Here is a 24,526-nt window from a genome sequence, read left to right on the forward strand (position 1 = left end):
GAACAGTGGGTATTTGTAGGTGGTGTGATGTCAGGTGACTTTTAAAAATTATTTTTGTTTATATGCTTTTTTTGGGAAATTGTCTACAGAAGCACGCATCGCTTCTGTAATTAAAAAGAGCAGCCAAGGAGAAAAATAACCAGTCGCGTACCTGAACCCCCAACTGCTTTCCTCTTACTGTTTTGTGTGAGAAGTTGACAAGTGCCTTTGGGTCCCAGATGCACCTTCCTCACTTTGAAACAATGTTCTCCCCCCAAAATCCGGATGAGCAGAGAAATATGGGTGAGAAGCCCGTACTTATCAGACATCACCTCGTAGAAATTCCTGATGTTGGCAACCCTGAGCCCACCTGGGCCCAGGCTGAGTTTCCAGAGCCCAGAGGGGGGGTACCTTCTGTTTTAATGACGCTTTCCCACAGCGCCACCCAGAGGACAATCAAGGAAATCCAATGGTCCCTTAGTTGTTCAGGCCCCTTTCTAGTCTTAGGAAAGAGGCTGCAGTTGTCTTTTAGTACTGTCATGCCACCTGCCCTGATGGAGCCCAGCCTTGCAGGACCACCTGGGGGCATGTGCAAAGCACACCTTCAGTGCCCCATCTCAAACGGGATCAGAATCTCTGTGGGCAGCATCTAGAAACCTATCCATCCCTCAACCCATCATTTTTATTTAATTAGTTTTATTAGTCTGTTACAGCGGACATCCAATATCCTATATAATAAAAGCCTAATATGGTAAGTGTATGGTCATCCAGTCATTCAACCAATCAAAGTGCAATATGCTAATGATATGCTAAGGCTGCTCAACCACTCACTATGCACTGTCCACCAGGGAGCAGACTCTCAGACCAGTAGGTTAGCTTGCTCCTGGGGTCTGGCCAATTTGGGACTGAGGCAGGCCGGACACACCCTGGAGCCCTCCCACAGGCCCTCCCCAGCTGGCCAACCTTCCACATCCCTCCCAGTCCTGATTGTGCACCTGTGGCCTGAACCCTGTCACAATCTGGGGCCCCTCAAGGGGATGTTAGAGAGCCAGTTTTGGCCTGATCCGGCAGGCCAGGCCGAGGAACCCCACTGGTGCATGAATTCTGCACCAGGCCTCTAGTTATTTTATATTCATTTCAGGTTAGACATTTATGTAATTTACAAAGTGATTCCCCCATTAAGTCTAATATCCACCTAGCACTGTACATAGTCATTAAAATATTATTGACTACATTCCCCATGCTGTACTTTATATCCTGTGCCAATACCCTGTCCAGGTGCCACTCTGCCCATCAAGAACCTGGGACAGTTGGGTTGCCTTCACACCCCACCCTTAGAAGCTCAGGCCTGCTGAGCCCATCTCTGTCTTTCTTTTTCTAGCAATGTGGCTGGGTGGGTAAGAATGCCCACAAGCGGGATCTCTATGAATTCCACCTTCAGTCATTCCTGCTTCCTGACACTGGGAGTGTATGTGTAGTTATCGCTCCCCAGGATATTGCAGGTAGAGGAGATGCTGGCAGTTAAACGTGTAGATATTATACAGGGTGCTAGGAGGACTGTGAGGCCACGGGTAGAGAAACCAAGACGTGACAAGGTGTGGCGTGCTCAGAGCTGGTAGAAAATCCGTGGGCCCAAAGCAGCAGTCACAGGGCAAGCAGGGGCTGCAGAGCTAGTGAGAGACAGGATGAGCCCATTATACAGCTGAGAACACAGAGGAATGCGAGCTAAAGCAATTTGCTTGTGGTAACATAAGAAATTCTGATTAAAAACAACTCTTCTCCATGAACATTGGCTGGGTTCCTTCCTCCCATCCAGATTGCTATGTTTGGCCCTGGGATGCCAGAGAAAGGGTTCGTTTTTAATGATTTTAATGCCATGGATCCCTTTGAGAATCTGATGGGGTGTGCTTATGTATGCATAGTTTTGAAAAAATTGCAAGGGTTTATGGACCCCTGAAGCACTTCTACCATTCATAAGTTTAAGCAAAATAAACTGACTAACAAAATAGATCAAGAATCATGGAAGCATGCAACAGACTGCGAATCCTCAGGAGAGGAGGGGGGGAGGGATCAGCCACAGAACTGGCATGCATATATGCATAACCCATGGACACACTAGTACACAATAGTGGGTGAAGGATTGAGGAGGTGACGGGATTGGGGAGGAGGAGGGGGTAAGGGAGATTAAAGGGGACATCTGTAATACCTTAAACAATACAGATAAATTAAAAAAACAAACAAACAAACAAAAAAAACCCTAGCCCCTGATAAAGGACAGAGTGGGGAAGGGGCAGACTGGGAGGAACTGAGATCTAAGAGAATGCGTTTCCACGTCGCTGGGAGAAAATGCCTTGGCGAAGGACAGGAGGAAACAACAGGACAGGCAGGCCGTGCGGTGTGCTCCCTGCCAGCAAGCGTCCGACGTGATGACAGCTGACGTGCGAGCGGTATTTTCGGATCACTCCTACACTCGCACGTTCGCTGCTTAGAGACGCTGACAAGGCCCACGTTGGAGACTTTCCCGTCTCTTCCCATTGAGGCCTGTCTGTGGAGGCATGACAATGAGAATGCCGTGGGCCCGGAGCAAGCACCGAGCCGTTGGCGTGGTGAAAACGATGCGATCTGTATTCAGGAATCGTCCAGTGCCTTTCCCACAGGGTTCCAGGGCATTCTCATTTGCCTCTTGGTGACCCAGCTTGCCCCGCAACGTCTCTCCCAGACACTAGTTACCCCACAGCCCGGGATGGCAGAGCTTGCCCAGCCTGGCCGTTGCTGTTAGGGTCGGCTCTGTTCAAGTAAATAGGATCAACTCATGCTCAATAGGCTGTGGTTGCTGTTTGTAAGGCAGTGAGTGGCACTATTTGGTTCTGTGCCTCCATCAGGAGAAACAAGGGATGTAAGGAATCAATGGATGAAGGGAATTTAGTTCCATGGACCTAAGATCGTGCAGCTTCTCTCTGACAGTGCTGCCCTTGACACCTAGACTGAGGTCAAGTTCAAAAGTACATAAGCCTTGGCCGGTGGTTCTCAATGGTTAGAGCATTGGTCTGCACACCTCAATTACAAGTCAAGGGCACCTACTAGGGCTGCAGGTTCCATCCTCAGCCCCCGGTCTAGGCATGTGCAGGAGGCAACCAATTGATGTGTGTGTCTCCCATCAACATTTTTCTCTCTCTCTTTCCTCACTCCTATTCTCTCTAAAAATCAAGAGAAAAACACCCTTTGAGGATTTTAAAAAATGTACTTAGACCAACACTAAGGATGTTTGCTCCATGGAACTTGTGCTTTTAAAACCTCCCACAGACTGGAACTTAACTGACAAATTCCCTCACCGCTCCCTCTCCTGTCATAGGAGCCCTGGAGGAAAACTTTAGGTAATTTATTGATCAGCTCTGTTTCAAATCTTGCAAGGTATAGATTACTACCATTTTGGCTTACTAGAGGAAGGGAGTGAATCACCTACAGGAAAAAGAGCGGGGGGGGGGGGGGGGGGGGGGGTTGGTACCATGGAGTTCTGGCTCAGCAGATCTGGGCCTCGCCACCCTTCTCTATGAAATGATTAGGATAAACCCCAATGTTATTGTAGCGATTAATTGGGCCCTTTCCCTAAAGTGCCCAGCATCCAGTCAGCGAGACAACGTGCTCCGAACCCAGCTTCTTTTCCTGACTGGCTGTCCCGATGTCGCTTTTCTGGAAAGAGCCAGCTATCCTACCAGCAAGTCCAGGAATCGCTTCACACGTTCGTTCCTGCCCAGCCCACGTCTGATGCCTTCCCGAAGCCATTGTGGGGAGAGAGCTCAGACTCAGACTCCCATCTGGAGACTTGGAGACTCAGCCTTCCTGACAAAGATTCCTGCAGAATTAATTCGCAGCGCTGCCGAGGTGGGGCGGCGGCGGCTGCGAGTGATTTTTTTATGGTGTTACAACAATTTATCATCTTCTCTCCAGCAGCCGCACTCTGGCTGGCAGCTCAGAAAACCCTACGGTCCACGGGAGAGCAGTGAACAGGAATGTTTTCAAGAGCAGATGGGACGTACCTTCCAAATGCAGGATTGTCCCACTGAAACTGGGACATCTGGCAGCCCTAAAAAAGCCCAAACTAGATGAAATAAAAATTATGAGACGGAGGAGCAGAAAAATATGTCTTTGCATTGATTAGCGGGGAATGTAATTAATCTCCTTCAGCTCCCTTTTCGGGCCCGTGGTGTAAAACCAGGAGAACGCGCGGCCTTCCTGCCTTCCCCCTGACAGCCCTACGTGCTGATTTCAGGGTGGTCTGAGTCTGGAAACTTCATAGTAACGCCTTCCTTTTTATGGCTCGGGACTCACCGTTGGAGGAGCGATAGCATGAGTGCCCATGCTTCTTCACCACAGTGCTCTTCTGATTAGCCTGGCCAACACGGGGAGGAGGGGGCACTCAGCTGACGAGAATCAGGCCACTTTTACAGTTTTATCAGGAACTTACACAAACGGATCTTTGTCTGCCTGTTGGGCAGTTTTATTCCCGTTTCTCTTCCCATGGCTGGCAGAGCAGGAGAGGAAGAGTAGCCCAGGCCGAAGGACAGGAGGGAAGACTCTCGGTTTCCTCCCCTGCCTCCCTCATTCCGTGTTGGCTCCTAGCATCCGATTCTGCTGTTGGTCACTTCTTTCGTAATCAAGACATTGGCGTTAGCACTTCTGTCTCTGTTCCCTGGCCTGCTGGAGACCAGCAAGGTGCCCAAAGCCCTGTGCGTGCTTAAACGTGAAAGGTTTGTGAGCAGAGTGTTTGAATATGCGATATTAATGCATTCATCTTTATAGCAGTGCAGCGGAACGTGTAATTTGTAACACCGTTTATGAGAGAGGAGGCCCACAGAAGTCGTAACGCCTGAGACGAGCACCAAGTAATGAAAATAGCTTTCCCTTCCAGGGGGGTCATTCCGTGCGTGCGGATTAAGCCGTGCTCTGCGGCTCTGCAGGCGCGCTCACCTCCCCGGTGCTCTCCTAAGCGCACTACCGTCTTCCCAGAGCCTGGCCTGCGCTCCCTGTTCCCACTGGCTACCCCGTTCCCTCTGTCTGCGCTGTCCTCTCCGCTTGGCACGCTCTCCAGTGTCCCCCGCCGCACTCGGTGCCTTGGTGAAATGGCATCACCACTCTTGGCCTCTTGGCTTTGACCATTCTCATATTCCTCTTCACCCTTGGCCTTGTTTTGTGATCAGTCCGCCAGCCACATCCAACATGTGCAGCATGCCCTCTGCAAGGCAATAAAGCTTAGTGGCAAAGAGCAAGGATTCCGGTGTCTTGAGTGCAAAATCTAGTCAGTTAACATATGTGCCTCCGTTGTTTAATCTGTAGAATGGGGATAATGATAGCACTTACCTCTCAGGATCCTTGTGAAGATGCTTTAAGTAAACAAGGCTAGAGGAAGGGGTGATGACAGGGAGCCAGCCAGCAAACTGGTGAGCAGGAGCCAGATCTCAGGGCGGGAGCCGAGGCAGATAGGCTGTGGAGGGAGAAAGACATTAAGAGGCCAGAAATGCTAGACTTGACAGGGCCTGGTGATTGGTTGGTTGAAGGATGAAAGGGTGAAGGAAAGATTGCCGAATTGGTTCTTGGAGCAGCAGAATGGGTGGTGACTCTAAGTGGGGACTGGAGGTGGAGGAAAAGGAGAATACACATGGAGGCTTCTGGGAAGCAGCAGAAAGGATGAGTCTGGTGCTCACGAGAGAGACCTAAGCTGGGGAGAAAGGCATTGGGAGAGGGTGGGCTCACAAGCCTGTAGACCAGTGGTTCTCAACCTTCCTAATGCTGCGACCCTTTAATACAGCTCTTCATGTTGTGGTGACCCCCAACCATAAAATTATTTTCGTTGCTACTTCATAACTGTCATGTTGCTACTGTTATGATGGTCGAAGGCAACCCTGCTAGCTGTTCTCAACCTGTGGGTCGCTACACAGATATTTACATTACGATTCATAACAGTAGCAACATGACAGTTATGAAGTAGCAACGAAAATAATTTTATGGTTGAGGGTCACCACAACAGGAGGAACTGTATTAAAGGGTCGCGGCATTAGGAAGGTTGAGACCCACTGCTGTAGATGATGGTCGAAGGCGCAGAGTAGCTGGGAGGCCCAGGTGAGGTGTCAGTCCCAGATCTCCTGCCGGGACTCACACCTGAGCAGGGAGGGTACAGAGGGGAGGAGTCAATGACAAAGTAAATTTTACTGCATTGTTCCTGTCTGCCTCTTCCCCGGGAATCTTAGCTTCATAAGAAGAAGGGTCTTTGTGCTCTGTAGACACACATACCCTAGTCTCACGTGGTGCAGAGATAAGCTCAGGTGTGCTGGGGAAGTACAAACAGACGGTGCATTGAATGTTCAGCATGCTCCAAGGTTCACTATCTCAGAGAAGGGTGCCAAGGTCAGGGGCACCGTACAACAGCTCTGGCAGGGAGAAAGCTTCCTCTCCCCTGAAGCTCTACATAGTATTTATAGGGGTAGGGAGGGGTTCACCATGTAACAGTACACTTTCCAGAAGAGAAGTGTCCTTATTAGCAGGGCGGGGCCTCAGAGCTGGGTGGCTGTCTGCTTTGGTCCCTGTCCCTGTGAGCTAGCTCTCCCGGCTGACTCATTGGGAGGGAAGTGGTGAGCCTGTAGGCCATTGGACCTGTCTCTCCTCACTCAGATGTCTCTCCAGTCACCTTTGCCGGACCCTGCGTCCCATCCCTTTCTGTTGGATAATAACACCATGCCACGGTCTAACCTATTAGGGACAACTACCACCAGTTTTCAGCCAAGAAAATTGAGACTCTCAGAGAGTCTTGCTCAAGGTCATAGCAAAGGTAAGATACAGTGTGGGAGGGTCCATGTCCGTTGCTTTGCAGCTGCCTCCCACAGGAAGTATATGATATTCATTCACAATCACCCTGCAGCAGATCGTTGGGAGAGGACGATGAGAAGCTCAGCATGCTGGGCTTCCAAAAATTTCAGACCCCAAAGGCTGCTTAGAGTGATTGGTGGACCTTTGTGGGAAGAACATTGTTAGTCAAGAGAGCTGGGTCCCAGGGTCAGCTCTAACACTTGGCATATGTGTGATCTGTACTGCTCTGGCCTCAGTTTTGACTTCTGCAAAATGGGAATAATAACGCCTGCCCTTTCTAGTTTACAGAATTTGTGAATCAACAATTGCATAACACATATGCAAAGCCAATGCAAAGGCAAAAATAAATGCATAATGTGGGTAAAGAAAATACCTCAGAGGATTATAAAATTGTCCATCATATCAGGGGTCTCTTTTTTTCATTATTAAAATGGCCAATAATGAAGAGAGGACTGTTTGGGTCTCTAAAGATTGAATCCGAGGTAATAACTAGTATGTATTAATTTAGATCCCAAATTAAGTTTTCCTAAAAGGCATTGTGCATGTTTTAACTGTGCTTGATAAACTTTGTGTTTTATCAGCCAGACTACATTTTTTCTAGAAATTTCTTTTTCGGGCAGAAATAACTCCTTGTCATTGTCATCACTTCAATAAACACAGCTTTGAGAGCTCAATCCACCCCTGAGAGTAGGACTGATATTTGCCAAGGAATCCTTCGGTCCATGAATCTCACCCATTTGTGCAGTGCTGTGAACGGGGAGAAGGAACTGGCTCTTGGATTGGGGACATCTGAACTGACTCCTGCCAAGTGGCAGGGACAATTTTAGCGCCGCGAAGAATCTGACTGCTGTTTCCGCCTACTCCCGCCTTCCTCCTTCCTCCTGTCCTTGAGCTCACAGATGCTGCCTGCCTTCTGCTCTCTCCTTCACCAGTTTCTTGCATTTTCATGTCTCCTTGCACCCGTTTTCCTCACTGCAGATTCTCGCTGTTTTCCTCTTGATTTTCCCCACACTCTGTGCAGTTATGCTGCTTGGTTTCTCCAGTAGACCTGCGCTCTCTCTTTCCTTGTCCCTTGATGGGGCACAGCCTGGGGGTAGCATGGGTGATTTCATTCTACTCTTGAGCCCTCAAAGTGCCAGTGGTAAAAATCCTCTCCCAATGTGACCAGCATCTCCACTTTCTTTTTCTTCTTTTTTCTGGGTTGCTGCATCCTTCCATTCACCCCACTCCCCATTCACCCCATTCCCCCATACCAAGTCACCCCATTGCACTCAGAGTTAAGTTTCTAAATATTAAAACTAACCATGTCGCTTCTAGAATGCTCGGTGACTGCAGATAAATTCATATTTCTCAACTCCACATTCAAGGTCGTCTGTCACCTGGCCCCTACTTACTGCTCCTAATTTATCTATTTCCGGCTATGAATGGAGCATACATTTCATGTTGATCTCTGATGGTGTTGCTAATGAATGAATGAATGAATGAATGGTGGATGCTCCAGAGAGACAGTAGTGTGTTCCAATGAAAAGGACATGGACCTTGGGTTAGGCCTATGCTCAGGTCTCAGTCAAGTATTTACCTATTGAAGAATTAACCTCTTTGAGCCTAACTTTCTGTGTGTATTAATAGTAATACTTATGTTCCTCCTCAGAGCCAAGGGAGAGGTAAATGAGAGATTTACCTCAGATGAAAAACTTATGGGGGGGGGGGCACCAAAAAACTCAATAATCAAAAAATATTACTCTAATATAATATTTTTTAAAAATCAAAGTTAATGCAAAAATCTCATGAAGAACACAAGTTCAAAATTTAATGAAAACAGTATTGGACCCCACACTGTCACCACTCCCCTCACGCTCTTCATCCTGCCCTTGTCTTGGGCACTAAACGCAGGTGCTAACAGCCCCCCACCGGCACCTGGTCTTTCATCCAACCTGAGTCCTCTCTAAAACAAGATGCCCTGAGTGGCTCACAGGCCAGCATTGAACTGTAAACCAGTGCTGGTCTGCAATGAGGTGTATTAAGTATAGAAGTTACAAGTGTTCGTGTATTTTCATTATAATTGGACAGAATGATTTTATGTCTGTTTAATCTATTTAAAAATTTGGGCTCTTATTTTGTATGTCTTCTGGTTCTTTTCTTTTTTAGCAATTTATTTTTGTTGTAGTTTACAAATGTTTTGGTGAGTGGTGGTTTGGAAATAATTTTATAAAACTGGTCCTTCATCACAGATTATTTAAGGAGCATTTATCTCAAGTTTGAGACAGCTCAGAAGGTCTGTGCTTTTCTAGAATTCATTCATTTGCTCCTCAGATGGGGATGATTCAATGGAAGGATGTGGTCCAAACAGTGTTAGTTCGAGGAGCCTCCAGTATCCTTGCAATACATGCAAATGGCGCCCCCTGGTGTTGGGAGCATGGCCAGCCCGCCAGGAACCACTCTGAATCCTCTTTCTTACCTGTCGGGGTGCGTTTCATTTTTCTCTTCGTATTCATTGCTTGCTGCTGCGTTTATCTGGACAAGGTATCCATCCGTCCGTCCATGCATGCAGCAGAGGCTTAGGAGCCCCTTCTGTGGGTGGGGCACACTCCTAGATGCTGGGAATATAGTGACGAGAGAATCACACATGGTACCTACCCTCCCTGAGCTTACAGTCTAGTAGACAGGCTGGATGCACAATTTCACAAATTAATACTTCAATTTAAAACTGCTGGAGGACCATAAAAACACACAAAGTGTTCTAATAAATCAGAGAGCAAGACTTACCTACACAGGGTGTTCAGCGAAGCCCTCCCTGCGGACAGAAACCCAGAAATGACAAGGTCTTACCCATGCAAACAGCCAAGGAGAAGCCTTTATTAAGCAGAAGGAAGAGAATGTGTTAAACCCTCGGGCGGGAAAGGGCCTGCTGACCTCTGGGAGGTGGCTGTGTGCAACGAGAGCAGTGTTATTGGACGGAGAGGGGCCTCCAGGTAAGCTGGGACGGGGCCAGTCACAACGGGCAGCATCTGCAGGCCATAGTGAATGTGTGCTTTCCCCTCTCAATGCAATGAGATCTGTCCCAATTTTAAAACATGGGCCCTATCTTTGGATGGTATATTACCTGGGATGGATTTAAGTGTGATTGACACAAGCCAACTCAACCTGACAGGCCTCCTGCAGCTGCTGTGGTGGGCACTGTGCAGGTGCCTCCACCACTGCCTCCATGACTGCTCCTCCCAGCACTTACCTCTGTACCAATCCTAACCCGGGGTCAGGCTGGGCAGGTATAATGTGCTTGGACTGAGTGGTTGGGCACAGAAAGTCCATCAGGTGGGTTCTCTGGAGCTCACTCTCCCTGGAACCGACAGGAGAGCCGTGTGCCTTTGTGCTTTTGGAGACTGGCCAGCGCCAGCAGGAGACATTTGTCACAATGGCTGCAGACTGTCACATGCCCCTCTATCCATCTACTTCTCCCTCTCTGAGTCAGGTGACCTTTAGGATTCATTGAGAAATCCAGATGTTCAGTCTGGCTTGGAAACCCCTAGAGAACTAACCGCTGGTATGTTGCAAAGATGGATGCAGATATTTTGAAACTGCAATTGGTATGTTATGGTCAGGTGGCTTGTGCAAGTCTTGGGAATTGCTGGAAATTGGATTTTTCTGTGGCTTACTCCACTTTTAAGAATAAATTCTACAGCCAAAACCGGTTTGGCTCAATGGATAGAGCGTCGGTCTGTAGACTGAAGGGTCCCAGGTACAGTTCCGGTCAAGGGCATGTACATTGGTTGCGGGCACGTCCCCTGTGGGGGGTGTGCAGGAGCCAGCTGGTCGATGTTTCTCTCTCATCGATGTTTCTAGCTCTGTATCCCTCTCCCTTCCTCTCTGTAAAAAATCAATAAAGTATATATTTAAAAAAAAAAGAATTCTACTGTTAATACTAAAGTCATACTATAATGCTCATCACTAAATATGAAGGTGTGCCCACTTTAAGAGAACCATTTATACAAAATTCTCGACTTCGAAAACCATGAAGTACGTGCTTATTATTTTAATTCCAAAATAATTCTCTTAATACATTTTTCCTATCCCAGAATTCTTATAGATATCCAGCTCCCCTGGTTCCTTTAAGTGGGTTGTTTGTGACTTCTTATATCTGTTTTGTAGGAAAAAACGTTTTGAATAAGGAAGGGAATGCATGTCCTCTGTAACCAGAGTGTCAATTCATAAGATTTAATCATGTTGCTTTCCTGACAAGAAGATTTGATAACTGACTTGTTACTTTTGATCTTGGGAGATTCCGGAGGCTCTATGGCTGACAAAGACTCCAGTCAGGGTTAGTGTGGCAGGTCTTGTGAGGTGGCCCCTGAGGAATGTCCCTGGATTCTCTTTACCTCCTGGGGGCCAGGTGAGGGGCTGGGGCAGAAGCCTGAACTTGGAGCCAGAAACCTGCATTCCAGCCTTTGAGCTTAGGCTCCAGTATCAGCCATCCATGTCAGCCTTTGGCAAGTCACTTATTCCTCAGACTTCAGGTTCCTTGTTTACTCGTGGGAATAATCCTGGCCCAAACCCTGGATGATGTCATCAGATTTAAATGAGATTTACTCGTGAAATGCTTTCTGATCTATTTTTTAAAATCACGCAAAGGTTCATTGTCATTCTTTTTATTTTGTCCAGAAAATCGTGGTGCTCCTTCTGACCAGCGTGCTCTGTCCCCGCATTGTCACAAGGTGTACCAGTTCAGATTCCAGCAAAAAGCAGAATTCATTCTCAATTTTTTATTTTAAAAAATAAGTATTTTGTTGATTTAAGAGAGGAAGGGAGAGGGAGAGAGAGATAGAAACATTAATGGATGAGATTCATTGATCGGGTACTTCCTGCACACCCCTTACTGGGGACTGAGTTCATAACCTGGGCATGTGCCCTGACCGGGAATTGAACCGTGACCTCTTGGTTCATAGTTTGATGCTCTGCCACTGAGCCACTTTGACCAGGCCATCCCAAACTTTTTCATACTTAGGGGAGTGACCACAAAAGGTGAGAAACCTAGAGAGTAGCAGTAGTGCAAGGCCATTGTTACTTGTCAGGCCAGAGAGACTGGGGCTGGGAGCTGGACCATGGAGAGGGCCACCCCAGGGGAGTTGTGGTTATAGAAGTCCTCAGTCCCTACCTGTCTGCAAAGGTTCAAGCCCTAAGCGTGAAACAGTAGGAGAAATAATGCCCCCACTCTCCCTCATCCTGCCAGGGGCCCCCCTTGGCCAAATCCCATTGGAAGCCAGTGGGGGAGGGAGTCAGAGCAGGGAAGAGTGTAGCATGGATGGGGCAAGTGGTGAATCACCAATTCACCTGGCTAGTTCCTTCTTGATCCTGAACTCTTGTCTCTTCAGGATGCACCCAATCTAAAGGACTTTGCACCAATCCTTTCCAACCACATCACCTTATTGTATTTTCCTCATAACACGTACTACCATTTAAAACCATTTCACCATTTATTTGCCTGGTTAGTTATTGTTTGTCTTCTCCTGCTAGAAGGTCCCCTACATGACTTTGTTGGTGTCCTTCACTGCTCTAACTCTAGAAGTTGGAAAATATGAATGTTTGTTTAATATGTACTGAATGAGTAATGATGGCAAAGTAATTCAGGGGGAAGTAATACGATCAGAGATGCCATCCCATGGGCCCCTGGGCTGAAACTATATGGGCAGAAGCTGTCTTTGTTCTGACCCTTGGCTGAATCACCAGTCAAATCTGACCATTCTGAAGAACAGACTGGTCACTCCCACCACAGCTGAGGCATGCTCACTAATGGCATTTCCTCAAAGACTCTTTGTTCCCTCCGTGCTCTTTGCCCGGTGCAGGAGGAATAGTTTTCCATGATCAAGGCCTCTGGTCTCCTATTTGCATGTGGACGCGCTCCTTTCTACACTCCTTATCATACTGTGTTGTTGCCCAGAAGGTGCGCCCCTGAGCCCTGCACACCGCATGGTACTGGCAGCCATGCTGGTAACCCCTTACACATCTATAAAGTGCATTAGAGGGTAACAAGTACATCTATAGTCATCATCTTTGAATTCTGACACTACCCTAAGGCAGAGGTGTTATTATTTTTTGTTTGTTTTTTAAATAAGGAAGTTGAGGCTCAAAGAGGTTAGATAAGTTTCCATGTAGACAAAATGGAGCTTAGTATCTAAGTCAGTCCGCTCGAGAGCTGTTTCCTATATCAGTGCCACTGAAAAGAGTATATCAATCCACCGGCAAAACCTGTCACCAACAAGGAAACTCCATGAAGAGGAGACCTGGAAGAGTCTATGTTGCAATTGGAGTGGTTCATTCAGCATCTGTCAGTTGATCAGGGAATTTGGTCACGTAACAAAGACACGCATTTTGGACTCAAACCTAAGTTTAAGACCTTACCTTGGAACACCTTTACTTTTTGAATTGAAGTAAGTGACTTCTCTCTGAGTCTCAGTTCTCTTGTCTCCTAAATGGGTGAGCATCACATGTCTCCCAGAGTCCTTTGAGAATTAACTAGCCCCAAACCTCACCCTTATCAAAGGGCACAACCAGGCTCTGATGCTCGAGTGTGCCCTCAGATAATAGCACTGAACATGAGATGGAAGTCCCCCAGTCTCCTAACTCTCATTAGCCCACTCGGCTAACCTCAGTGATTTGCCTACCCATTGCTAGAGAAAATGAAGAGGGAAATGGGACTTGGTATAATGTATCCTTGACCTCCAGCAGGTATGAGTCTGAGGAAGTAGAGGAAGCTGAATATAGGAACTGAGGCAGAGGGTCCATCCATATTTTTGTTGATAGGAAATTTATCTGGAATAATCCAAGGCTTGAGTCTGTCCCTTCCAAAAATAAAAGAAAGAATGTTCCAAGACTCTTTGTCTGCCTCTACCATCCCCCTCCTCCACTTTTCAGTTCTCTCACTGAGGGGAAACAGAAAGCCCGTGGCTCCCTTTGATTCAGGCCTTGGGGACCCACATGAAGCAAAGGACAGGAGGCTCTCCTTCTGCTCTTCCTGCTCGACAGCAAGAAACAGCCCCCCGTCCCCGAGGGAAGCAGACCTCGCCACTGATGTGAGCAGAAACTGCCTGGGTTGCATCCCGTGATGACCGTGAGCGGGGAGTCTCTGCTGCTCAGGAGGGCAAGTGGACTTTGCAGTTAATCAAGTAGCCGAGTAGTTAATCACGTCAGGTATTGTGGCATCAGCTCTATCGGAAACAAAAGAAGGGCAGAGGTCACCAGTGGTACCAGGCAAAAGACATGGCAGGTAGAGGAATGTTTCAGCTCTGAGCTACTGTTTCAAAAAGAAAGGCGAAAATATGCTGGCTGGGATTTTAACGTGGGTCAAGGTCATTGGAAATGTGCACGGCGGTTATTCTTGTGAAGCACAATCAGCAGTGCCAAAGACCTGGATTCACCCTCAGAGCCTTTGAAATCGGGATCGGCTTCCTTGGCAAGTGGAGAGTTTTGCGTTGCTATTCATGCATTCAGCAGAGGAGGGACACATGATCTTTAGGGGAATGTGTGGGGTGGATTCAAACCACTGGATGGCAGGAAGTGAGTTAGAGTGACCTCCAAGGCTTAACTGATCTAGCATTGTTTAAAGTGGGCAGGGAACGGATCCACATAATGAGAGCAAGGCTTGTACCCCCACTACCTGCCACAGAGTAACTGCTCTCAGTGAATGAGTGCCTAATAATACATATACATGCTTCTTAAATCCAGTACCTGCAATGTATTAGGCACCGTGCTAAGAGATTCACACATCATTCAAGTCCTCGCCCCTGTATGTTGAGCAGAGATGCCAAACCTGACCCCCTAATGTTGGCCCTCCACATATTATTCTCTGCCACTGCTCGCTCTGGGGTTTCCTTGGCAAGTGGAGAGATTCTCATTTCTATTCATGTGTTCAGCAGAATAGGAGTAGATGGGTGACCATTAGGGGAATACATGAGGTAGATTCAAACCACTGGATGGCGGGGAGTGAGTTAAAGAGGCCTCCAAGGCTTGCAGGATCTAATATTGTTTAAACTGGGCAAGGAACAGATCCATATAATGAGAGCAAGGCTTGTACCCTGCCTGTTGGTTAGCAGATGTTAATCTGAGAAGCAAAACACACAGTGATACCAAGTGTTGTTCTACATTTCAGCACTCTTCAATGCTTAAGCACAAATGCTCATGGAGTGTTTGGATACCTCACAGAGGTCTAAGGGAGCAGGAGAGATGTTCTTCAGCTATTAGTCGTTTGTTGGAGAGCTGTGCATTTGAGAGGGCCAGCCAAGTTCATGATCCTATCTGAAAATGTTTTGCCAGAAGTAAGTCTTCAGGGGAAAGGAGACAGGCATTCTGTGAGGCACCGGCATGGAATTATCATTGCATCCTCACAGTGACACCGTGAAACACATATGATCATTGAAGTTTTTGTAGAAAAGGAAACCGAAACTCAGAGGTTTCCCAACTAAAGAGAGGCCACACAGCAATGAGCAGAATCTGATTTTAAATGCAGGTCTTTACATTTCCAAAGTTCCCGAATCTGGGCGGTTTGGAGGACATAAAAGGTTGGACTGTGTAATTAAAAGACTTAAAGGAGATAATATAGAATTTCAAATAATCTCATAAAAACTGTAGCAGCATTACAGTTTACATTTAAAGAGAATAGAATGTGATATAAAAAACATATCAGTATAATGAAAGACAAATTTGTAAAATTTTTCCAGAATGCAGAAGCCATATACAAGTAGAGGGGGGGAAATACAAGCAAAGAAAGACAATAGGCACTAAAGACAAATATAGATGGCCAACTTGCAAATAATTATTATTTCTGAATGAAATCCTGCAAAAAGAAGAGACATAGAATTATAATAGAACATTTTTGGCAGATTCCATGTAAAGTCAGAGAACTGACATATACACCTACCTAGACATTTGCATAAAGATAAACAAAAAGGATAAAGATAAAAATCAATTATGATTCAAATAAGAAAAACAGGTTTTCTGCAGAGAAACACACATTTATTTAGCTCAGTTTTTCATTTATAACCTTAAATGCCAGTAGGAAATAAAGCAATGTTTTTTCTCTTTCAATGTAGTTTTTTAAACTCAGGAATTTCAGACTTGGTTAATTGAGAAGGCAATAGAAATATATTTTCTGACAAACAGAAACTTGTCAAATACATCAATCACATAGATACCTTACCTGATGAAACTATTTGAAGATCCATTCCAATTAACCAAGAATTGAAGCAAAATTAGGAGCTCAAGAGCTCAAGAATGAAGAAGTCATATAAAAGGAGTGATTTGAGTAATGCTGACCTTTTTAACAATTTTTTGTCAGAACAAATGCTAGATTGATATGTTTATATAGATATATACATATATATCTATGTATATAATTATAAACAAGATTATAGATTATATGAATAAGTGAATAATATAATTATTATAGGTGATATAAAATATATGCCACATTTACATCCTTACAATCTGAGCATCTGAAACCTGATGTCTGTAAAATGTACAGAAATTAATTATATGTTAACTCATATAGGTGGTATCAAAAATGTTAAAGAAACAGTGTTTCAGGCCTCAGGGTCTTGATCCTTCTCCAAATGCAGTCATGCTAGAATTTAATAACAAAAGGCTAACCTATGGAAGTGCCAATATATGAAAGAAAAATTTTCAAATATATTAGGTTGAGTTTTAGAATTTTGTCTTTCAGCTTCAGGGATAAATGAGGGAAGACTTTGGAATATGACTGTTTTCATTGGTTTTAGTCTAAGACATGGTAGGTGTTAAAGATGATGTCACATCGCCAACTTAAGGAAAAATCAATTGTGAAATTTGGGAAAGATTGGATCTTTTTCTTTTTATTTTCAGAGAGGAAGGAAGGAGAGAGAGAGAGATAGTAACATCTATGATGAGAGAGAATCATTGATTGGCTGCCTCCTACACATACCCCACTGGGGATTGAGCTTACAACCTGGGCATGTATCCTGCCTGGGAATCAAACCATGATATCCTGGTTATAGTTCGATGCTCAACCACTGAGCCATGCAGGCTGGGAAGATTTTTCTTTATAGCTCTTCTTACCAAGTGGTGTCTCACCCTCCAGATCAAATTACTTTTGTAAGAAATGTAAACTTTTGATCAACCTCGGGGGAAATTTGACTCAGAACTAAGCCAAAAGTTTCCCATAGAGAATGAGAGAAACAGAGAACATTTGCCAAATTGGGAATGTGCTCAGTCCCCTGCTACGTATCTCATAAACTTTCCTTCCCTGCCTGCAGAGGGTAAGCCTGCACTAATGAGGGATGTAGGTATCCCCAAGCCCCATCTCTGCCTCCTCCTTGGCCTGCCTTGAGCAAACTTATCCAAAATATGCATTGTTCTTTGCTTAAGTTGAAAAACTAGTTTCTTGAGGACTGGTGTGGCTTCCCAGAAGTCCAAGCCCTGACTCCTGGCTCTTCTCCAAGCCTTCGCTGTGGCAGGATGAGTCCCAGACCCTTGGGGCCTGACAGTGCCACTGAGGACTGCTCCGCTAAGCTTAGGCGAGGAATCTGGGGAGCTTTACTTCCTTCCTTGGCTCAGGTGCCCATCAGCTTTGCGCTGTGGTCTTGGTAGGCTGCGCAATAACTTACACGTCTGAAAGGGTACTTCCACCGAATTTTTCAAAACAGAAAGATGTGTTTGATTCACAAACTGCTCTTACATCCCTCTGCTCTTACAATGCTGATCCATCCCTGCCATGAGAAGTTCTGGAGGTACCGCTTCACAGAACCATCATGTTTAGTGATTCACATAGTGAGGAAGAAGATTTTAAGTTGGGCTGGAGTTGCAGTTCAGGTCCTGCTTCGGAGCCTCTTTGTTAGGACTTGGTAAGATGGGTACTGAGACCCCCAAAGCAGAAGGAAAACCACTCTTTCTGCCTGTGACTGCTCTAAATGCTCCTCTTGTGCATTTATGTATCTCCTAATATAGACTAAGGAAGATGGTAGGTATATTTAGTACATATTCACTGAAAATATTGAAACCCAAGAGGAAGGTATGTGTGGTGACCATATTTACTAGATATTTCCAGCACCTTCTTCATTTTAAACATGCTGCCTTATTTTACACAGAAGTGTAATTTTGTCTTGATCACTGATTGAAGAAGTGTGGTCCCTTTGGTCTGGGCTTGAGGTGGTTAAAGGGAGAGAAGTTTTGGACATGGCTGGTCCAGTGACATCCCAATCTCACAATGTAGTACATTGGGAAAGATTGTTATAAATTAGGTTATGAGTTGTGGGGAGAACTGAGGTCCCATGACCATCATCCTGGAAGAAATCTGGGTGGTGTAGAGGGAGAGATACTGTGGGGTCCTATTTCCTGGTACTGGAAGTCAGAAAGCCCTCATTCCCCTAATACTGCAGACTGTCTTCACAGTCAGCTGTGTCCCAGCTCTGCCTCCATGAAAAGGGCTAAGTTGTCAACAATTGTCTTCCTAAAACTACTAGAAAGGAGTTCAGGAATGTCTCAATACCATCCAGCTAGGAACTGTTGACTCTGCCATTCCTGCTCTTTCTCTCTCTCTCTCTCTCTCTCTCTCTCTCTCTCTCTCTCTCTCTTTTTCTTTTTTTTTTTTACCTACCAATAATAACTTTATTTTTTATTAAATTATTATTGTATATGTGTACATATCTTACCATTGCACCCCGCCACTCCCATATTTGCCCTCCCTCCCCAGAGTTTTGTGTTCATTGGTTATACTTTTATGCATGCATAAAAGTCCTTCGGTTGATCTCTTATCTCTCCCATATCTCTCTACCCTCCCCGCTGTAATTTGACATTATGCTGAGTGAAATAAACCAGTCAATGAAAGAGAAACACCACATGACCTCACTCATTTATGGATAATAAAGAACATTATAAACTGATGAACCAAAAGATATATATAGAGACAGTAAAGCAACAAGCATTCCTGTTCTTTCAACAGACCTAGAGGATGTTTGCAGAGTGTTCTATGATTCTTAAGTAGTAAAGAAATGTTTCCCTCATTACCCTTACTCTATGCAAAGGTGGTAGATGTGTTCCATGTTGGTGGGAGTTGGAAAGGAGATCAGGAAATACTGTTGCTTATGGGAAAACTTTCACAAGTACAATCCTATGATAAGGAAAACAGAGGGATAAACAGAGGGATAGCCTCTTTATGTAATCAAACTAGCTTTTTTTTTTTTTCTTTCTCTGGTGGAAATAGAATGCATTCTGGCAGCAGGCAGAGCTGCTCCCTACCTCACTGTGATGGAATGACAGCTACCTAGTTGAATTCCACCTGAGCCATTCTCTCACCACAATGTCTGGCCACTGGCCTAAAACACTTGGCCGCAGAGGGTGGAAATTAGACTGTGAATAACTGGTATGATTAACTCACCTATAAACTCAGAGTAAGCAAAACTCCCTTTGGCAGCGTGGTGATAGTGGCGGTGAGGGGGGAGGTGGAGGGAGAGCCAGTGGTTCTAGTAGATACAGCACTTGTTTTCAGCCCTGAAGTATAAATTAGCAAATGAACTTGAGCCCAGTCATTCATTGGTAATTGAACAGTGAAGTGCCAGATTCAGGCATGCGGTCAGAATTTATAGATATCCATCCTTATATTCTCCTGCTCCCACAGAACTAGCCAACCCTTGAAATAGCAAGTGCACTCTCCCGTCACGGAAATCTCATTAATGATTCCACTTTGCTCCATTAGTAACAGCTCCATTAAGTGTTTTCACACCCCTTACTGTCTCCTCTCTCTCTGGCACTTCCCTTTTTTTCTGCTTTCTGTCTTGGTCCTGCAGATGTCTCTTCATGAATCTATGTATTTGTTTAAGATTTTTACCCCTCTTTAGTCATGCCTGCATCCTATAACTAATCCCAAAACAAAATGCAAGCTATTCCTTACTGCTTAAATATCTTGTTTCCATCCTTCCTGGGTCTTAGAGAAGCAAATCTCATTTCTGCCACATACTGGACCCCACATTGCTCAGGATCTTACTGTTGAAAACTCATTGATCCTTAGACCTCACATTCCACATTATGCTCATAGATATGGTCTTGGTTTCCTCTTGACTTATGCCATTCACCCAGCCTACCTTGGGTAATTAACCATTTTGGACTGACCTGGCCCAGAATATCCATCGTAGTTCTGGTGTGAAATAGAGGAGTCCTGTACCTTACCCTTATTCTCTGGGGCAGTTAGGAATATGCCTATATGCCCCAGTGACTCATCTTCTCTGACAGGTCACTGGAATCTGAGATGCTGAGCATGGGGCTGCATCAAACAAAGGATTGAGATGTTGCTTGTTTCATCATCGGCAATCCATAGTCTTCCTGGGAACAATACAAAATCAGTATGATGAAAGAAAGAAATTGCAAACAGACAGGCCATTTAAGAGAGATGTGAAACTTGAGGATACTGGGCAGAGAAAGAGAGTCCAAGTAGCAGCAGGAGACCGAGCCTGGGGAGATCAGTGAAAGAGAGGTCAAGGTCAAGGTGGAAGGAGACAAGCCCATTTTTATTAGGTGATGACCTGGCCAGGATATTTGAAGAAAGGTAGGGAAGATTGACAGTGAACCATCTACTAGTAAAATCAATTGAGCACTATGGAAAAGGGTCAGGAGTTCCTGGAGACCATCTCAGCAGTACAGTTTACTGACTGTGGACAACTCCCTTACAAGAAGATATCGTCAAGGTAGTATAATTTTGCAACCAGAGTGTTAAGACTTGGAGACTGAAGCATGCCTTGTAGTTCATGTGACCTTGGACAAAGCAAGTCACCTTTCTGAGTCTTTGCTTCTGATTGTAGGTGAGAAGGAAAACAACTTTCTTGCTTTGGGTATCCAAGAGGTCTTTAGAAGCAAAGTAAAATAATGGGAGTTAAAACACTTACTGAAGCTGTAAACCCAATACTAATGGAGCAGATTAGAGTCATTAATGTGATTTCAGTGGCAGAAGAAATGTTAACAATAGAGCGCACTTGCTATTTTTAAGGGTTGGCCAGTTCTGTGAGAACAGGGAAATATCAAGGACGGAGGTCTGACCTAGGGATTAAATTACCAATTCATTCCACCTTCCTTCCAGGGTTCTGATGACAATGAACTTGCCAAGTTTCAACCACAAGGCAATATGTTTGCTAGGTCACATGGGGGAGGGTGGTTTATCCTGATTGTTTGTACTAACATTCTTAGTGCAGTTCTTCATTGGTTACGCTGGCCCAAATGCAATCTTTCAGGACTCTTCATGGAGCATGAAAATGCAAGTGACATTTAAAACAGAGAACCCTAAGCTCATCTTCTCCCACACAGACCTGGTTGGCAATCACCCATAGAGGGTGTTCATGCCAATCACAGTCCTGACCCTTTCTAAAGTCTTGAAGATCCTTCTGAAATATGGAAGGATTATTTACAGGAACTGATGACGGCTTTAATATTTAATGTAATCTTATTATTTGGAAGTTGGTGTTCAGTCCCCTAATTCAAACTAGGTGATTTGACCAATCAGTCTACCCATCCTCTGAGCATACAGAGTAACAAAATAAACATTGAACTCTTCCCTCCAGTGCTTCCCTCTCAGAGTGACAAATAATATGCTCAATCCATTCATTAAACAGTGGACTCATTATAGTATCCAGATTCCCAATTACTGTTTGCTAAGTCATAAGTCAGCCCACCGGGTGAGGCTTTCTACTTCTTCAGCTTCATCTTTCTCTCTCTGTGTGTGTTTCCACATTCTCTATGCTTTATCCGTACAGCCTTTGCAGTCCCCAAAATGTGCATCCTGTTTCATGTTTGTGCCTTTGTCCATGCTGTTCTCTGCTTTGAGCATCCTCCCCAGAGCCTCAAGCCTAGCTCAATTCTCATTCATCAGGAAAGGTCCTACTCATGCTTCAAAACTCATAGCAGGCATTATCTCCTTGGCAAAGCCTTCCCAAATTCCCATTAGATAATAGTCCCCTCTCCCTCTGTGTTCTTGATACTCCTCCATGAGTATTACTAGTTGTGCCCTCCAAAAGGCTGCAAACATTTTAGGAGAGAGGTGTTTCTTGGACAGTCTGGCACAAGGTACACCTTCAAAAATTTTGTGGGACCCATGAATGCAGGAAGTCTCAGTCCTCTGCATTGAATATTTCCTGATACAAAAAGGTTTGGGAAGGGAGGTTTTTCCTTGGGACAAATGGGCGTGGCCTATGAAAATGTCGTGTAAGATTAATCAAATGCTGCACTGTTTCCTTCAGAAGCGGTCCAGGCACACAGTTCAGGAGCAGAGCTTTTGTTGCAGGTGGATGCAGGCCAGTGGAGGGGGCTGTGAGGATCAGCTTCCTTAGGGATGGACTTAGCTTGTTCCCTGAGTTCTACACCAACCGGGGCAGGTAAGACTATTTATTATGAACCTTTCTTTGTGCCCCAGCACCCTCCATGTTCACCCTGATCACTGAAAGTCGGCTTCCTTCCAATTTGTAAGATTCTTTCGACTAAGTAAGTGGACAGGTTTGGGTTGAATGCAGGTGAAATTGGCGAGACCTCAGCTATTGATACAGAATGATGTTAAATGCTGTTGGTGATGAAAGGGCTGACAAGTTCACTGAGGAAGAAACAGAGAAGAATTAAGTATGAGTCACCGTGCATAGGGGCAGATCAAAAAGAAAAATGATCTAAAGTTGTAGATAAGAATAGACAAATAAATAAGTGGTATGGTAATAAGAATTAGCTAATCCCAGGGCGGGAGGGAGGGAAAGAGAGAGATCCAAGAGGTAGAATTGCTTACAAGCATGGTGCTCCATTTCTGGTTTCCAGATGGTGATGTTTTTTGTGTGAGGATGTCATTCAGAACAATGTTCAGAATGCCATAATTACAGTGGTATTTTGGTACTTCATCTTTAACAGATATAAGTTGTCAATCAATGAAATGTGCCAAATACTAATGAAATTGAATGTTCCAATCCAACAATAAAACATATTTATATAATTGCTTTAAATATATACATACATGTGTATATGTATGTTTGTCTGTCTATTTGTCTGTCTGCACCCCTGTATAAAAGCAATTATATTTTCCTAAAATACTTTTTAAAGTAAGCCCAGAGTTCCCTATCATTTCTCCTAGTTCTGAGGTAAGGCTGTCTTGTTTTAATCAGTGTTACTGGGGAGCTGTCGGGAGAGAGCGAAAAGGTGCTCTAGAAATCCTCTGACCCTGGTTGACAATATGCAGCTAAATAATAACTTTCCTGGACTGCTTCCCCAACTCCTCCAAGACGAAGATCAAAAAGTGAGGGAGTTTGAGAGAAAAGATTTTTTTTCTCAGAAAAGTGTAGTAGGGCTGCCTTTTCATTGCTTTTGGATTCTTCACCACTAAGTAATACATGGAGTGATAAATGAAGTTAGGGGGAACACTCTGCCTTCTGCAGCAACAGTAAAGGAACAACTAGAGAGAGTCACATGATGGTATGTCCATATAATGTGGCCAGTAAACAGTAAGTCAGATCTATATGCTGGGATATGGCATAAAGTCTAACAGATGTTCATAAGAATCCCGGAAGATAATGATTAGAAATGATTATGAGAACTTCATGAGGTTGAGAAGGTTGGGAAAAGTTATCACTTTGGCTGAAACTGGTTTGGCTCAATGGATAGAGCGTCGGCTTGGGGACTGAAAGGTCCCGGGTTCGATTCCGGTCAAAGGCATGTACCTTGGTTGCTGGCATATCCCCAGTAGGGGGTGTGCAAGAGGCAGCTGATCGATGACTCTCTCTCATCGATGTTTCTAACTCTCTATCTCTCTCCCTTCCTCTTCTCTCCCTTCCTCTCTGTACAAAATCAATAAAATATATTTTAAAAAAAAAGAAAAAAAAGTTATCACTTTGTTTTATATACATTGTAAAGTTTCACATGCTTACAATGAGCCAAACTGACACATCTATACTAATAAAATTCTAGATGGCCCTCGCACCACCACCCCACCACCCCCGCAATGGCCTCATGCTGCCACAAGATGGCCACCTCCACGTCGTCACAAGATGGTTGCCCCACAAGATGGCTGGCAGGGGAGGGCAGTTGGGGGCTATCAGGCTGGCAGGGAAACAGTTAGGTGTCAATCAGGCCATCAGGGAAATAGTTAGGGGGCAATCAAGCTGGCAGGCAGATGAGTGGTTAGGAGCCAGTGGTCTCATATTGTGAGAGGAATGTCCCAGATTGGAGAGGGTGCAGGCTGGGCTGAGGAACCTCACCCCCACCCCCAGTGCATAAATTTCATGCACTGGGCCTCTAGTTTTTATATAAAGAATGGATGACTGAAGGAGAGAATGTACATAAGAGAATGAGAAAAGAGAGTGAAGAAATCAGGGCACGGATTCCAAGAATATGATTGGTGAAGCTCTTTTACAGATGGGGCTAATGATTTTCTGGTTCATGTTATAAGATGCCAAAGATACTGCATTACAAAAAGAAATTATCTATGTATTCGAGTCATCCTTAAGAATGTTGCTAATATAATACTAAGTTCCTAATTAAGCTCTTAGTAAATTTAATATAATATTAATAAAAAGGAGAAAGAAAGGGGGTACATTTGAGAACATACGTAGTTTAATTTAAAAAAACAAAAGAAGGAAAAAAAGAGCTGGACTTTCAGAAACATAGGGCACACAGAGCAGGTTGGACAAGTTTCTGGGAATCTCAAGGATTG

General features: G+C 44.9%; 1 protein-coding gene across 1 annotated transcript in view; it reads left to right on the forward strand.

Annotated features, from left to right (window-relative positions):
- Window positions 1–22,087: 22,087 nt before the first annotated feature.
- The window catches only part of ITPRID1 (ITPR interacting domain containing 1), a 62,484-nt gene continuing 60,045 nt past the window's right edge, over window positions 22,088–24,526 (forward strand). The window contains exon 1 of the mRNA XM_036453830.2: window positions 22,088–22,217. Coding sequence (XP_036309723.1) covers window positions 22,175–22,217 — 43 coding nt within the window. The 5' untranslated portion in view covers window positions 22,088–22,174. The remainder of the gene's footprint in view (window positions 22,218–24,526) is intronic.

The sequence above is a fragment of the Pipistrellus kuhlii genome, unplaced genomic scaffold, assembly GCF_014108245.1.
Source record: "Pipistrellus kuhlii isolate mPipKuh1 unplaced genomic scaffold, mPipKuh1.p scaffold_m20_p_26, whole genome shotgun sequence".
NCBI lineage: Eukaryota > Metazoa > Chordata > Mammalia > Chiroptera > Vespertilionidae > Pipistrellus > Pipistrellus kuhlii.